Source organism: Ziziphus jujuba, chromosome 2 (genome assembly GCF_031755915.1).
Source record: "Ziziphus jujuba cultivar Dongzao chromosome 2, ASM3175591v1".
In the NCBI taxonomy this organism is placed as follows: domain Eukaryota; kingdom Viridiplantae; phylum Streptophyta; class Magnoliopsida; order Rosales; family Rhamnaceae; genus Ziziphus; species Ziziphus jujuba.
The window spans coordinates 25,776,218-25,794,128 of NC_083380.1; the positions used below are offsets into that span (position 1 = coordinate 25,776,218).

Here is a 17,911-nt window from a genome sequence, read left to right on the forward strand (position 1 = left end):
GTGAGAAATTTGGCTAAGGTTAATGTAGTTAGATAAAATAACATTTTTGTCTTATTTATTAAAATTTATATTGTCTTAACATTGCTAGGAAATTAACAAACACAGGAAAAACAAAACACATATATGTATATATCTACAAAATAAATATAAATATGGATAAATCTTTGTATATTAGTATATCAAATAATATATAGCAATTATTGTGAGATAAGGAAGAAGAACTCATATTTATTGTGTTAGAATTAAAATTCATAAAAACTTGATCTTTATATATTTATTGAGGTAAGAGTTGAACTCTCTTTCCTCAAGATAATATTCGGTTTTCTATGTTATTCGTAATTTTACAGTGATTTTCTCATAGGATACAACAATAACTTTTTTGAATAATAGCACTTTAAATTTAAGAAAAAACGAACCGGATAAAGTTTTGAATTCTCTCTATATATATGTTTTATTGTTTTCATTGCCTTCAACAATAATCTCATATGATATTTATAGACTTTATAAAGATATCAAAAAGTGATATAATGATTCAAAAGCAAATATGACAGACAAATACAGTGATTTAAGAGAAAACACAATATATTTGAAAAGACACATTGATTAGGTCTATAATATAGAAAATATCCATCAACAATCATAATGTTCTAGAAATAATTTTTTATTCATTATAAATTTCTAGCACTATACACCAAAAACTTTGCAAGAGACTGACCAAGATATATGTGATATTACATATGTATGTATAAAAAAAATGAGCCAATGGTCATACGGTAAGAAAATTATATATATTTAAAAAAATGAGCAACCTACCTAACAATTTAAAAATCAAGGACAATTTTTAATACATTAGTAATATATTTATGTTTTATTAATAACATTTATGCTCTCCGAAAATACAAATGTTATATTTGATATGTCAAGTCCTTGTGGGATAGCCGGTGGTAAAAGTCTTATATTTGATATAATTCATTTGGTAATCCCAAAGTATAAATTCAAAAAGTATTAAATGGACAAAACCCAAAAAGGAATAGAAGCAAGAGACACGAACAGTCGAAGCAAGAAACATGAACAATCTGAACTTTTAGATATAGATTAATAAGTCTTTTAGTAATACCAAATAAGAAAGGCTCATGTAACAAATACTTAATCATTCCACATATGCATCTTTTACATGGAATCCCATATATATCTATATATATATTACTGTGGGTGGTTCTTCCTCATCCTAATATGGACATCTCAAATTACCACACAATATGTTCTTGGATGCTTTTGTCTTTAAAATAGGCATCCACATTATAAGAGGGGATAGACACTCATTTTAGCAATATTTTCTTATGTTATATACTTAATCTTTTATCAGATCAAGAACTGATAATTCCATAACTGACTTATCATCAATCTATATATGTGTCGCAAAATCCATGAGCTACACTTTTCTTTCGAGAATCCAGCTGAAAGAAACAGTGGCAACTTCTTTGATAGCTTTGGATTGAGCTCTTTCTTCTAGCCTTGTAATCCTCTTATCTAACTCACAAACATACTCCTGAGCTTTACGCCCTTCACTTGAAAGCCCAGTGAGCTTCCCAACTTTCCATTTACTTACAAAATGTTCCAGCATCCCTTTGTAGTCAGAAACATTAAACACACCGATACGCCTTAGAACATCAGAGTAATGCTGAAAGAGATGATCATCATACCCATCATACATTAGATAAGATGGCATCTCGATTCTCCTTCTCATTATATATGCCAAGGCGATGATCATTCCGTTCGGATCCAGCTCGAAAAGCTTCCCGACCATTTTGGTATAAGCACATTCATGGCGCTTCTCGTCTGTGGCTATAGTCCCACATAATTGAGCAAGATTTACATCTCCATGCTGCTTGGCCAGCCTAGCCATGTTCCCATGAACTATAGCCGTTTGCCTTTCTAGGAAGGATGTGTAGATGGTCCATAGGTATGGATTATATGCGATGCCCATATCCTGTACAATCGTGTAATTTTAAAATTCATTAAGTATTATATATATACATATAGGAGAATGTTCTATTGGCCGATATTGGATAGTTTGTGTAATGTTCTATTGGCCGATATTGGACAGTTTGTGTAGCCCGACTGTCACATGATATTACATATAATACTTAATGAAATTTTCGGTAGATTACATGTTATCAAGTGATAGTAAGACAACATAACATGCTCAACATCATCAAATAGAAAACAACTATATATATATATATTCATTAATACTTGAATTACATTTAATCTCAGGCAATATAACATTGCCCAACTTTGCCAATAGAATATTTTCCAATATATATAGATATAAAAATGCTTTTAGATAAGAGAAAACTCTCACAATCTCCTTTGTCAGCATTTGAATTGCTTTGGAAGCTGATATTTAAATATGCATTTAAGGTTCATTTGAATACATATAAAGGTCACTTAGCTTTCATAAAGTTTTAGTATTTTACTTTATGTATTTTGTAAAACCTGTGAGTCCTGAAAGATGTAAGGCAAAAAAGAACAAGATTAACGAACAATATACTGGGATGGATTATGACGACCATGAGTGAACCGGTATGATGCTGTCAGGATAAGTGTGGGCAGATGTGGGGCATTGACAGGTTGCCTTAGTAGCAAAAGATACCTAGTGTCCAAATCCCATATCATCTAGGTGTGGAATGATGATGCTTCAAATGTAAAGTAAATATTTTCTTAAAAAATCTAGGCTTTTCAAAATGATTGACTTCATATTTCAAAAGAACTGTAGAGGTAAGTGTACTTTAGTTGGAGTAATCACATGATGGGTGACCTAACCAGTTGGTTTCAGCATTCAAAATAACTCTGGGATTAAGTATACTTCAGAGAGAGCAATATTAGGATGGATGATCTTAAAAAAAGTCTTAACAAAACACCATACCATTTGTAGCATGGTGGACCCCAAAGAACGTACATTATAAGACTTGTGAGTCCTATAGAATGCAGGATAAAAAGGGACAAGACCAATTAATATTACACTACGGTGGATTGTGACTATCAGGAGTGAACTAGTGTGATGCTGCCAAGGTAAATGTGGATAGGTAAGGGATACTGGTAGGTTAACTTACCGGTTAAAGCTACTTGATAGTATAAACCATCTATATCTTGATATATATTATCTTATTGAGATATTAAACTAAAGTCCAAAAATAGCTTAGAAGGGTATCTACATGTTGATGTATAATATCTTATTGAGATCCTAAACTAAAGTCGAAAAACAACGTAACAGACATCCTTATTAATGCTTGAAGATGCCTATTAATGTTTATAGATTGCTCTTGAACTTTAATATTATTATATATCCTCAATAAAAGTTTCAGTTATTGCACGCTCAGTCCTTTATAACTATAAGGCGTTAATCTTTTTGAAGACAATCTATTGGTAAAGCTACTATTTCCTTAAAAAAAAGATTTTGAGTTTGAATCCCTCACTCTAAATATAAAAGAAAGAAAAAAAAAATTGGCATTTCTATCCTAATCTTTTTTCCTTTCTACCAAAAAAAAAAAAAAAAAAAACAAAAATATCAAAGATAGAAATGTCAAACACTCTAAAGTTAAGGGACTAAAAGTGCAAATAACCTTTCTCTCTCTCTCTCTCTCTCTCTCTCCCCAGCATTAGATCTCCAGCATGAGATCATTTTAAGATCAAATTTATAGTTTGCCAAGTTTTTATAAAATTCACTATTTCTAAGTAAGATTTTATTGTGTTATTAAATTTATATGATAAAATTAATTGATTTTTATATATAAGAAAAGATTATCACATTATGATATCTTTACTTTAGTAAAATCCATATGCACTAATTACATGCAATATCTCAATGGAAAAGTCCAAGTAGCCAATCTCGGATATTGCATGTGCATATGGTATGCATAAAATGTATATATATATATATATATATATAGGATTTTGCTAAAGAAGACTATTGAGTGTGTGCAACAAAAGATTTACATGGTTGTGGACAAGCAAGTAAATTTTTTTATACATCTATCTTCTTAAGAATAGTGTCAGGACCCGTCCAGAATTCTTTCCCCGGAACCCTAGACAGCCCTGATCCCAGGGAAACCCTACCGGACCCTCCAAAGGAAAATCCGACAGAGCCTCCCCTAAGGGATTTACTTACCACAAATTACCTGCACTGAAAACACACTTCTAAAAACATCCCATTATTCCTCCCACAACTACAAACTGATTCCACAAATTCCAGCACTTCTCAAAGCAACAACAGTCCAGTGCATAAATAAAACAGAAGTATTCCAATAGTATACAGAGCTTTAAGAAGTGCTAAACAACAGAAATACAACAAGGCTGAAAAGAAATAATACACTGAAATGAAAGAGTACAAAGAAACTTCTCGAAACACAACAGCAGCGGAAAACTTGGTTCGCTCCGGAAGAACGTCTACCACCACTTGCACCTAAGGGAACGGAATTTAAGAGTGTGAGATGCTAATCATCTCCGTGAGTAACCCGAACTACTGAACACCTTTTAATAATAATAATAAAATAATAATAATTAAGGAGTGGAACAAATACCAACAATTAATAATAAATAATAATAACCTTTGGAAAATAATGATTTCCCTCAAAACTCTCACCAATCGCTCCGTTTGAAATGTTCCCTTTTTAAAACCTTTTCGCAAAACCCAATGTGCATACCTCCCAAAAAACCAAGGGATTAAATAATTTAACAACAACAATTAAATAAATACATACCCCAAATATATAATAAAAATATAATAAATTATAATAAATAAATTTTGAACACCTTTGGGGTTTAAACCATTATTTGCAATTACACCGACAATTACACCTGACGCACCACACCATATACCGGTGATGCCCTCCGATACCCAGCGTCCCGAGCACCGACTGGCGGGAGGTTAAAGAGAGAAACCTGCAGTGGTCACTTCGGCGTCCCGACAGTACCGACTGCTAAAAACCATCACCCGGCCAAGGAGGGGGGCGGCTGTGCGCAACAATAACCTTGCCTGCCCACGGTCCAATGGCAACTCACGGGTGAAGTAATAACCGCACGCTAAACCATATAATAACCGCGTGCTAAACCACGTGTCCATACACCATACACCAGAACACCAATACTGTATGAGTGCGTCTAAAAATAAACAATAACAACCAACCGTACCGTTTTTCCAAAAACCACCGTGGGAAGTATACCAAAATTTCACAAAACACCATCCCACATATTTTATCCAATCACCCAGTACGAAATAGCGATAATCAACAAACCACAATTTTCCTCGAAATACGAGATGCAACCATAAAAATACCACGGGCATATTTTATAAAATATAACCAAATATTTTCGTAAAATATTTAACCTAATTATGCCCGAGAAATCACATTTGAAACCACGTAAAATTAATACCGAAACATACCTTGCTCATGCATAACAAATAATTTAAATTAAACCGCATTAAAATCATAATTAAACCACACCACATGAGCATAATTAAATACTAAATTAAATACCAATTAAATTTAATTAATTGCCCAAAATAATTTTTGAAGGTGGGTCACTCACCTGGAGAGCGCAAATCAACTAAGATCCTCCTCGGGATCCACTCCACTACTCGCGCGTGCACCTAAACAACCACAGTGCACAAACCAAAAATATTAATATTTTATTCGGATAATTCCCAAATGGATACCCGGGGAGCGAACACCAAGCGACATCTAAGGGTTACGAGTTATATACCGAATCGAAGCTCGTGTGATGAGGATCACGGATTCGGTCTTACTTTCCGGTGATCGAACCCGACGGGGTCGGAATCTCGCCGGAAAGCTTTTCGAGTTTCGGCTCCGCAATTCTCCCAAACCGTCGCGAATTGGCGGAAACGGAAGTCGGATTTGGGTTCAGGAGGTCGAACACTGCGGACTGGAGCTGGTCGGAATTTTCGGGTACTCGCCGGAACAGTATTTTCCGGCGGGCCGCCACGTCACCGGCAACCGTCACCGGAACAGTATTTTTCGGCGGTGGCCGTTGGCTGTGAAATTTTGCAGATTTGTAGATCGCGAGGAGAGCAATCCAACGGGACCGACGGTGAGCAAAACGGAGGTCGGACGGCGGAGAAATCACCGTTTGAAGATTTTCGACCCCTCGCCGGAAAACGCTCCGATCCCGGCGCGTCGGTGGTCCGATGGCCGTGATTTTTGGTGGGTAGGCCGGACTTGAGGAGAGGATCAAGGCTGTCAGGCGCGTGTGGCCGGAACATGGCCGGAACAGTGCCGATTCGCGGTGGCCGGCGGTGGAGGGGAAAAATCGCCGCCAAACTTCGGACGTCCGATCCGGGCGCGTCCGGCGGCCGTTCACCGTGAAACTTGGAGGTTTTGCCGGAAATGAGGTGGGCAATCTTTCTGTCCGGCACATGTACAGTAACTCGGCCGGAACAGTGGCAAAATCCGGTGGCCGGCGGTGGCTCTCTCTCTCTCTTTCTCTCTCCTCTCTCTCTTTCTCTCTCTTCTCTCTCTTTCTCTCTCTTCCCCGAGAGTTTTTCAAAATTAAAACCCTGCGTGATACTGTTCATGCCACGTGGACCACTCAGAATCTGACACGTGGCATTTCACTGTTCACGACCCAAAAAAAAAATATTAAAATAATACGGTATCCGGTAAACTTCAAACGTCCATAACTTTTTAACCGGATGTCCGTTTTGAGCGTGCCGCTAGTCTGTGAACTCGTATCGACGAGCACTTCACAACCATGCATGAGTCAAAGCTCAATTCACCATAAACAAAAAGTCAACTCCAGCACCCCTTGGACAGTTTGGACCGCAACTTGTTTCGTCCATAACTTTCAAACCGTAGCTCCGTTTTCGACGTGCTACCAGTCTACGAACTCGTGGCATCGTGCACTTCGCCACGGTACCCTAGTCATCTCGAAATTCCCACCGAGTCAAAAAGTCAACTTTTGACCCCTTTGGTCAACGGTCAACGGTCAACCTCGGTCAACGTGCACGGATTCCGGTGTGATTTGGGACGGGGTGTTACAATAGACGTTGGTTGCCTACTATTATTGACAATCCAATATATATATATATATATATACACAGCTATGTTACTGTACACATTAAGTATGCACCATAATATTGTTTAGTATCAGGCATGTATCACAGAAAAATTATATATATATAAATATAGATAGATTTTGTATTGATGGATCATAGTACCTTAGTTTTTTAAAAATGAAAATAATTTTATTGTTGAGCCTCCTAAAGCTAGCTGAAAAAGAGGTATATAAAGAGTAGTTACCAAACCAGTCGCAATAAGATATTGAATGGTAGTCTCAACTTGCTTCATATCAACTCGACCAGAGAGATAAAGATACTTGTTAAGAAGATCACCATGCCTGTTTTCTTCAGCACTCCACCCTCTTGCCCAAATAGCCCAAGGAGTGTCATCAACCCCGGTCTTGTCATGGAAGATCTCCGTTCCATTTATATGCGAATGGTAGCTCGGAAGTGCTTCTTCAGTGATCATATTCCCAACAAGGACCACAAAGTATTCGTCAGGTATTTCCTTGGTTCTTTCTTGAAGTTGTTTGAGTTGGTCATGGAAGCCATCTGATGAAGCCTCTGGAAGGAAATCTTGAGGTTGCCAACATTCTTTGGCTGGTTTCAACAATGGTAAAATGTTGGCCGTAGCCCAACCTTCCATGGATTTGAAAATTAAAATTTCATCAAAATTTTCCTTTGGTGGAGTCAGAGCTATAAGATCATTTCTCTTTGGACCTCGAGGACCAATGTTGGTTAAGATCTTGCTCAAATTTTTTGTCTCCCTATAAAACATAATATTCAACCAAATTGGTTAGCAACATACTTGGTTAATTAGTCATCTCCAATTATATATATAACACACATGCAAAAGGAAAAAAATATGTATGCTTTCTTGTGTGCATTGCAGCCATCATGAAATTCTTCCAATTGTAATGTTGACAAAAATAAATATTAAAAAAATAATAAAAATGAACCAGGAAGAATGCTTAGCCATTTGATGCACCAACAATTTTTTTAATTTGAATCTAAAAGCCTAGCTTGAATTCGTTGAAATTTTAGCATTTGCGGGTATAAAAAATCCGTTATTTTATAAAGTAATAATAATAATTAAAAAAAAAGTTTATGTAGACATGTAGCATACATAAACACACATATAAATATAGCATAGATTAGCAAATAAAAGAATATGATTGAGAAATACTTCATCAGAATAAAGAAAGTATATGGTGGAAGTATTATACTTGTTGTTAAAGTGAAGAGTGGAGGACATGAAGAACTTGGGAGATGGGATTGTTGATGTGGTGTTTAGCTGCAGGGTAAAAGTTGGCCCTTTATTAAGAGACTGATTCATCGCTAGTTTAACACTACTCATTTTTTTGCCTTGATCAATCTTTCTCTTTTGGTTTCGGATGGAATGAGATACCCTGACTTTACACACACACACACACACACATATACCTATATATATATATATATATATATAAGTAATCGTGTAGAAAGTTTTATTTCTATTTTTTTAATATATTTTATTTTTTCAGATATTAAAGATAAGGGACACCGGTTCTTTGACTTCATTACGTTATCAAACATGCCATGATTTTTTAATTTGGCGTAGATAGTTAAGTTAGAGATCTAACATGGCCACCGATTCTTGATTCTCACAATACGTCCACTTATAATTAATTGCTATTTGAAAATAAATTTAAATAAATGAATGGATTATTTATATATAAATTAAAATAAGTTTGATGCATTTAAAATGAGTTATAGATTTTGAAAGATTTGATAGATTATTATGCAATTCCATAGACTCTATACAGAACTTATAAGAATTCAACAAAATTTTTAAGATAAAGGTTAGATTTCATATCGACAATTTTTTTCACAATTTTTCTTTTAAAATCCTTTAAAATCTATTAAAATTCATCATTTTTTAAAATTTTTTAAAATCAATGACTTTTTAAATACCTATATATTTTAAAGGAATTCTACAAACTCTTAATTGAATACATTTAGATTTTAATGTATTTTTATAAAATTCATTAAAATTTAAATTGAATATCATTAAACTTGTTTGGATTTTTTTAAAATCTAAATCGAATATTTCTAAACTTTTAAAAATTTTTAAAATCCTTCAAATTCTAAATTGAATACACCAAGTGTTATTTTATTAAATCAAATACATAAAATAATTAATAGTTTGACTACAAAAAGAAAAGGCTAAAAGGGTACATGTCAAAGCAGGGGCAAAGTTAAGATTTCATCTTTAGAGGGGCGAAGGTTACCATTTTTCTTTTTGAATCTTTAAATTAAGTTACATTTTTTTTTTGAATGTTTAAATTGTTATTGATGATAATAATATAGTTTTTCTATTATATTTATCACTAAAAAAAATTGATAATTAAGTTTTTCATATGATTTTTCTTTTTTTTAACATCTAGATTAATATATTAGAAAATTTGACTTAGTTTGTTCAAAAAGGAAAAGAAACGGAAAAAAAGTCTATTAGAATAATACAAGAGAATATACTTTAGTGAATAAGATTGATAACATACAAAAACTAAAATATTTGTTTAAAAAAAATGATAATCAAATGAAAAATAATTTCACAGATAAAATATCGATAATAAACTACCAAACAAAGTAATGAAAGATGAAAATTTTACAAAATACTACCTAAAATAAATATTAATCATAGAAGGAAATAATGTTAATACTTTTCATTAAACCATAAATATACCATAAATAAAAAAATAATATCAAATTTTTCATCACTTCAACTAAATTTTATAATTATAATGTAAACAAACTAAAATCCCTAATTAATAACAAAAAAACTAAATATTGTAACTTGGAGTAAAAATAGTTGATATAGATATTGTACTTGAATTTAGGAAGGGCAAATATATTATTTAAAATTTTTTTACAACTATTATGCTAACAAATTTGAAAAATACCACATATATTAAAAAAAAAAAAATTTAAAAACCTTATGTGAGCGATTGGCCCCAAGGCCATGGGCTAGTTTCGCCCTGTGTCTAGACCTAGCAATTCGTGTTTGTGGGTCGTGTTCGTGTCAACCCGTTTAATAATCGTGTCAAAAATACCTAACCCGAACACGACCCATTTATTAATCGTGTCAGGTACCTAAAATACTAACCCGACCTGTTTATAAAGAGATCAACACGACATGACTCGTTTAACACGATTATTTTAATGGATCGTGTTGACTTATTAACCTGTTAACCTGAAATTGACCTATTAACCCGAAAACTAACCTATTAACCCGTTAACCCGAAAATTAACCTATTAACCCGAAATTTTTTTTATTATTTATTTTTATTTTTATGTTTTTGTTTTATTAAAGATGTATTTTTTGTTCTTAAAAAATTAGTAATAGAAAATTATTTTTATAAAATTTTTAATCTATAATATTTCTTAGTTATTAAATATTATATTAGTGATAAAATATTAATTTAAAATTAATTTAAATGGGTTGTAATAGGTGTATAATCGTGTTGGGTTGAAACTGACACGTTTAATAAATGGATTGTAATAGGTCAATTTCGAGTTAAACAGGTCGACCTGAAAATGACACGATTAATATTCGTGTTAAACGAGTTGACCCGATTATGATCCGAACCTATTTGTAATAAACCCAAACACATTTATTCCGTGTCATTTTCGAGTCGTGTCGCCGTATCATGACTCAAATTGCCAGGTCTACCTGTGTCAACGTATTCCTAGATTGATAAGATCGATTTGAATGAAATAAAAATAAAGCGAGAAAAACTATATGCCTATATATATATATATATAATTTTGAACAAAATAAAAATGTATTTATATAAAAAAAATCCAAAACAATGGGGCAAAATATTATATTTAGCCAATTATAAAAAGATGTTACATATATTGCTGGCTATTTGGTAGAAATAGTAATTTTACCACTAAGCAATTTGGAAGTTATCTATTTTCATACCATTTTTTATCTTGGTGTATATCATTTGCTTTATGGACTTAATTAAGTTGTATATTATGTGCATTTTTAAAAGCATTTCCAATGAAATTGTGAATAATTATTTGTATGGCAGATAGGTTGAAAAAGTGTCTTTGTGTATATAACATAAATATCTATTAGATAGGCATTTAATTCAAAAATTATATATTTTTTCTTTTAAAAAATATGTTGATAAGTAATATTTTAATTAGAGATATTATTTGATAGACCATTTAAAAGAAATAATTTTTTTACAATATTTATTTTTTTATCACATCAATTTGATAAAATTTATGAACAGAACAATTATATATAAACATATTTTATAATTTCTGTCCATATTTTTAATGTAACAATAAAAATATAATTAGCCACTAAAGCTGCTCTAACTAATCGACCTGACAATCATTTATTTTCTATAACTTATTATTATTTAATGCCTTGTCAAAATACCAATTAATTAAGACGGTTGCTTAATATATATATTTTTTATTATTTTTTTCTTATGTACTTATGGTAGAGGTTGACCAAATAAAATATGTTGATGGTAAAGCATTAATCAAAATGAGACCTTTCGTCAGGAAAAAACAATGGCAGTGCAATGTTTTTTCTTCCTAAATTTGTCTTATAAATGGTTCTCCTTAAATGCGAGTTGGTATAGCTGTCATAACAATACTGGTAAACCTATAATTTATCGTATTAATATATATTAGTTGTGTAATTGATGACACATGGCCCACTTGAACATGGTCGTGTAAGAAAAGACTCAACATTAACTACAGTGAAGATCACATTTTAGCACCTTAGAGTTTTAATTATATGCCATTTTAATTTTATAGTCTGAATTTTAGCGACTTTGACTTTGATTTTGATTTTGATTTTAAATCCATTGTAAATTTTAAAATTATGAATATAATATATCATATGTGCTTTACTTTCCTAATGGCCGCGTTCAATCCACTTCGGATAATTCGTTTCCCGAGTATTCCACTATTTCGCTTTTCATTTACATCGCTGCAATGTCAATGAGATACTACCTTTTTTTACATTTAGAAAAAAGAAAATACAGATTATACCTTCAACTTCAACTATATAAGAAGATAAAACCCAAGAGGAAAGGCAAAACCGAAAACCTCCTTTACTTAGAAGTATTGATACGCACTTAAAGCATTTCCAACTCAAATTTCGTAAGAAAGGAATCAATTTACTTGACACAACAAAAAGAAGGTCGATGAGCACTAACTCTTTTCACCTACTCTTTCTTTTTTTTTTTTTTTTTTCTTTTGTTTGGGGGGGGAGGAATGATGAATTACAGTTTTTCAAAAAAAAAAAAAAAATATATATATATATATATATATATTTTTTTTTAAAAAATTGAAAATGTCAGTTTATTACTTTTATATTTTATATTTATGATTTTTTATTTGACAAAATATATCCATTCTTTTTTATATTTAAATTAAATATCAATAATCATTATTAAATATTTTATAACTTAAAATAGAATTGGAACTTTTGGCCTAATAATTATTTTAATTAGACCAAAAATTAAAAACTAATTTTTATGCCCAAACCAAAAAAAAAATTAATAATAATAAATAACACCAAAATATTAAAATAAAAATTAAACCAAGAATTTAAAACAAAAAATAAAACAATGTTTTGGTTTTTTTTTTTGTCTTTTCTTTAATGTTTTGGTGTAATTATTATTTTTCCATTTTTGAATGGTTTATTTTTTTGGTAAAATGGAAAATTTTTTAAAAATGAAAAATAGACCTTAATTCATTTTCATATTGGTGTTTTGTTCTATAATTACAGTGCAAATAAACTGAGCTAAGCTTGGTATTACGATTTCACAGCTTGGACTGTATAGGATTTAGAATGATCAAGTTTGTCAAATTTTGAAAATTTGTTTTTCAAAGTTGAATGAGGTCATTTATAAAAAATTCAAGCTTAACTCGGTTTGACTTATTTTAATTTATAACTCTAAAACAAATTAAATATTTAATTTATTAATTTTTGTCATTAAATTATTAACACATTCCATTTATTTTATAAATTAAATATCTATTATATCATATAGATATATATATATATTATAAGCATTCTACATTATTAAATCAATATTATAACTATTCTACATGATTAAATTAATATTATAATATATAAATATGCATACACATATAAATTTGTACTATTCATGAACTACGTACCACCTACTCAATATTGGCTTGCATATTTTTTAAGCTTCATTTTTTGAACCGAGTCGATCAGAGCTAATCTCAAACCATTTAAGATTAGCTTGTGACCCTTTTGTAATTTATTTGGTTAAATGGAAAAAATTTTCAACAATGGAAAAATTAAATCATTTTGGTCTATAAAATGAAAAAAGCAACACATGTCTTTTTTTCAATTTTTTTAAAACATTTTTTTAATTTCTAAAAAATAAATTATGACATTAGGATGAATTGATTTTTATTAGACTAAAAATTAAAAAAAAATTAAAAATTAGACAAAAAACTTGTTAAGTTTTTGAATTTTTTTTTTTTGTTTGGGCATAGAAAATTATTTTTAATTTTTGGTCTAATAAAAATAGATTTATTAGACCAAAAATTCCAATTCTATTTTAATTTTTATTTTTTGTCTATTTTAAGGTCCAAAAATATTTAGTTATAATTGTTTAAATAGATACAATTTTCTAAATAAAAAAATATAAATAAAAAAATGGAAAAATAATAAATTATATATTATTTAAAACAAATTTTTTATTTTTGAAAAATAAATTTTGATATCACTATGACATATCAGCACCATTAATTTTAATAAAACTATTACTTCATGGTACTAATTTGCAATAATTTTGAAAATTAGGATTGAAATCGTTGAAATTAAAACTTCAAAGCTAAAGTTGCTTAAACCATAAATTTCATGTTATTAAGTACAATTTTCCCTTAACTTTACTAATTAGGTTTAGGGCTGGCTTAAGCTTACGCCAGTAATGGCTATGTGTCAGGACCCATCCAAAATTTCTATCAGAACCCTAAACAAGCCTTGATCATAGAGAAACTTTACCAGATTCTCCAATGGAAAATCCGAGAGCATCTCCCTTAAGCGTTGGACTTATCACAAAATTACCTACACAGAAAACATACTTATTTATGCACCACCTTATCTCTCCCACTTTACTACAATTTGATTCCACAATTTTCAGTACTTCAAATAACAAACAAGGAATAAATGCAATATTAATTAACAAATCTAATGCAGTATACAAAGCATCACATTATCTATAGTTGAGAATAGGATTTCTTACAACACCAGATAGAAAAAAATTTACAAGGTCGAAGGAAAAGAAAGAAAGGTTTCTTGGAGTGCAGTAACGAATGAAGACGTCGAACTTGCTCCGAATGATCACATTTACTAACCTGGGTTTAGAGGAACGAATTAAAAAAAAAAAAATATGAGATGCTAATCATCTCAGTGAGCGACCCTATCTACTACAATAATAATAGTCATATAATAATGTAATAAATTTGGCTAATTAATAATATTAGGAAATAATATTTTTCCTTAAAATCCTTACGATTCACTCGATTGGAAATGTTCCCCTTTTAATAGCCTTTCACAAAACCCAACATTTTATACAACCCAAAAACCAATAAAGTAATTAACCAATAAAACAAATAGAATACAAATAATTTTAGAATCTAAAATTAAACACTTCAAGATTTATATAATAACAATTAGTTGAATTTATAATAATTATCATAAGATAAAATACAATCACAAATAAATTAACCAAGCCAATATTTAATTCAACATATAATCATGACATTTATTAATCAAGCCAAGGGAATAATCAAGGAATATAAATAAATAAAATGCAAATAATATGCAACAAATTAATTTAGTAATAAAGGGGTTTAACATAAAACAAAATTGATTTCAATAAATAATTTATAAAATTTATGCTCAATAATTTAATAAAATAATACGAGATACCATAGAAAATCTTTTTGATAAATTTTAAATTTATGTAAGCTTTGAGAACATGGTAAAATATATTTTTGGACACAATTTAAATGAATAATAAAATTATAATTAAATACTTTTATTTTCAAATATAATTTTGAAAACTTTTAATTTTTGAAACTTGGACCGGGAAAATAACTTGACGTACACACTATATACCAGTGATGCACGACTGTGTCCAGCATCCCAAAGCATCGCTTGACTAGGAGGTTAAAGAGAGAAACATGTATCCTGGCTGCCCTGGCATCCCAGCAGCGCCAATGCTATAAACCTCAATCCCGGCCATGGAAGGGGGCGGCTATAGTCAATATCAAACTTGTCTACCCTCAGTTCGATGGCAACCACGGGAGAATGTAAACCTGCGTGCTCATCATACTCCATCCATACACTAATCATGTCCATAACTACAGAACATCGATACTGCGTAGTGCATCTTAAAAACCATATATATATATATATATAAATACCATTTTCAAATACCAAAATTACATCATTTTCACTAGATTTAATATCTCTCTCCACATCCATAAATTCATGTTAAAATCCATTATAATTTCATTGATGCAAATATCCCAAAATCCCAGTAGCATAAAGTCAATACATAATCATAAATCCAACGGGGTATATAAATATATATATATATATATATCCAAAATTTTCCAATGTCATAAAACAATTTTCGAAATTCGCCTCAATGCATAATAAATTTATTTATTTCTTTTTTCTTCAAATTCGTGAAATCAATCCACTCAAAAATAATATTTAAGCCCCATGAAATTTATATATTCTTGAATCCATGCAACAAATTTATTATGCATCAAAATCCCAAAATCTTCTCAACAATAACGTAATAAAAAATTAAATTCAAATTTCCTCAAAATCAAAATATAATTCATATGCACATATATTTTATTCCACCCCAAATTTTTGGCATAAAAAAAATTTCAAATAGAATTTAACAAATATTCAGCACATAAATTATAATTTTTCACATATTCAATCAACACCAAATATATTAACCCCAAATATCAATGGCAGCCATACATATATTGAAATTCACCATAAAAGGACAATATATATTCAAATGGAATTCTTTTAAATATTACACAATTTATTTTCCATAATTTCAACAATATAAAATATATGTATAATTTGTCTTTAGCCCTAAAATAGATTTTGAAGGTGAGTCACTCACCTCGAGCACGCTTATCAACCAAGATCTACCACGGGATCTTTTCCACAACTCACACATGCTCCTAAAACATCAAGGTCACTCATCACCAATTAAATTAATATTTTAATCGAGTAATTTATACAAGTGTAATGGGGGAATTAACACAAACGATATCCAAAATTCATAAATGATATGCTGAATTGAAGCTTACAACATAAGGATTAAGAATCAGGTCTCACCTTCTAGAGATTGGACCGGCATGGCTGAAATCTCACCGAAAAACTCTCGGAATTAAAGTCTTCAAATCTCACAAATCATCAAGAATTGGGGGAAAAGGACCTCGGATTTGGATTTAGAGAGGTTAATTTAGTGGGAAATGGTAGGTGGGATCACCGGAATTGTGTTTTTTGGCTAACCATCGTGCCCACTTGAAAAGCTCATTGCTGATGGTGTGTCTGGTGGCCAATGGCCGTAAAATTTGGTGGGAAGATAGATCGAAAGATGGATAAGCCAATGGGACTGGCGGTGTAAAAAATGGGTAGCTAGATTGGGAGAAATCGACGGAGAAGGAAACGGCACCGCCGATGGAAAAAGCCCTAATTTAGGTGCGTCGCCTGCGATCTAGCTGTGGGTATTGGGTGACCGGCCGGTTTTCAAGTGGGCTTCCTAAGGGTGCGTTTCGTATGCAAGATAGGTTTGGATCGGACAGGATAGGTCCGGATCGGACATGATAGAATAGTGCAGTCTTATATTTGGTATAGTTTCAGACTAAATGGTGGACTAGTTGTTCTATGTTTGATGTAGAATTGGATTGGATTGGACTATTTTATAATTTTTTTTATTTTTTTGAAATGAAAAATTTTAAAATTCTATTTATAATTACAATAAAAAAATAATATATTTAATTAATATTGTAAATTTATATATTTGTATTTACATATGCAATTTAATTTTTTATTACATCCACAAACTAAATTAATTTATAATTTTAAAAATGAATAAAAATTAAATTATAACATAACACTTTATAAATAACAATTAATTAAAAATAAAGATAATTAATGAAATTTTCTAATTGTAATATTTTTTACATTGTAATTAAATTGTAATTTTATTTTACACCCACAAATTACATTAATATATGGTTTTCAAAACCAATTAAAATGAAATTATAATATATTAAATCATAACTAACAATTAACTACAAATAAAGAAAATTAATATTATATTTAATTAAGAACTTGTTGATAACATATATTTCACATACTTGTCTGCATACATATGTATATATTGGATTTTACAAGGATAATTTTCTTATATAACAAACACGTTAATACACTCAATGACAGTAATCCAAATAAACAGCCTAATATAAAACCATTGCGGCACTCATTGTTCCAGTTAGCACATGTATGGGCGATGAACTCTCAGAGATATCAAACTCTATGAGATATCAAACTTTATATTCTTCTCGACTTCAATATCTCTTATCACGACACACTGAGACCTAATTTTGAATATTTTCAAAAGAAAATAGAGCACATATATTAGCATCGATGCACATAAGCAACATATCTGAAACAAAAATTTGATAAATTCAATAGATTATAGAGAAAGTCATTTAGAATGATAATCTATACAA

General features: G+C 30.7%; 1 protein-coding gene across 1 annotated transcript; it reads right to left on the bottom strand.

Moving 5' to 3' along the window:
* Positions 1–1,432: 1,432 nt before the first annotated feature.
* LOC125422459 (acyl-[acyl-carrier-protein] desaturase, chloroplastic) lies at positions 1,433–7,742 on the bottom strand. Its single transcript, XM_048474205.1, has 2 exons — positions 7,320–7,742; positions 1,433–1,990 (listed from the first exon to the last, which is right to left on the bottom strand). The coding sequence occupies exons 1-2, from the start codon at positions 7,722–7,724 to the stop codon at positions 1,433–1,435; spliced, it is 963 nt and encodes a 320-aa protein (XP_048330162.1). The 5' UTR covers positions 7,725–7,742.
* Between the last annotated feature and the right edge of the window lie 10,169 nt (positions 7,743–17,911).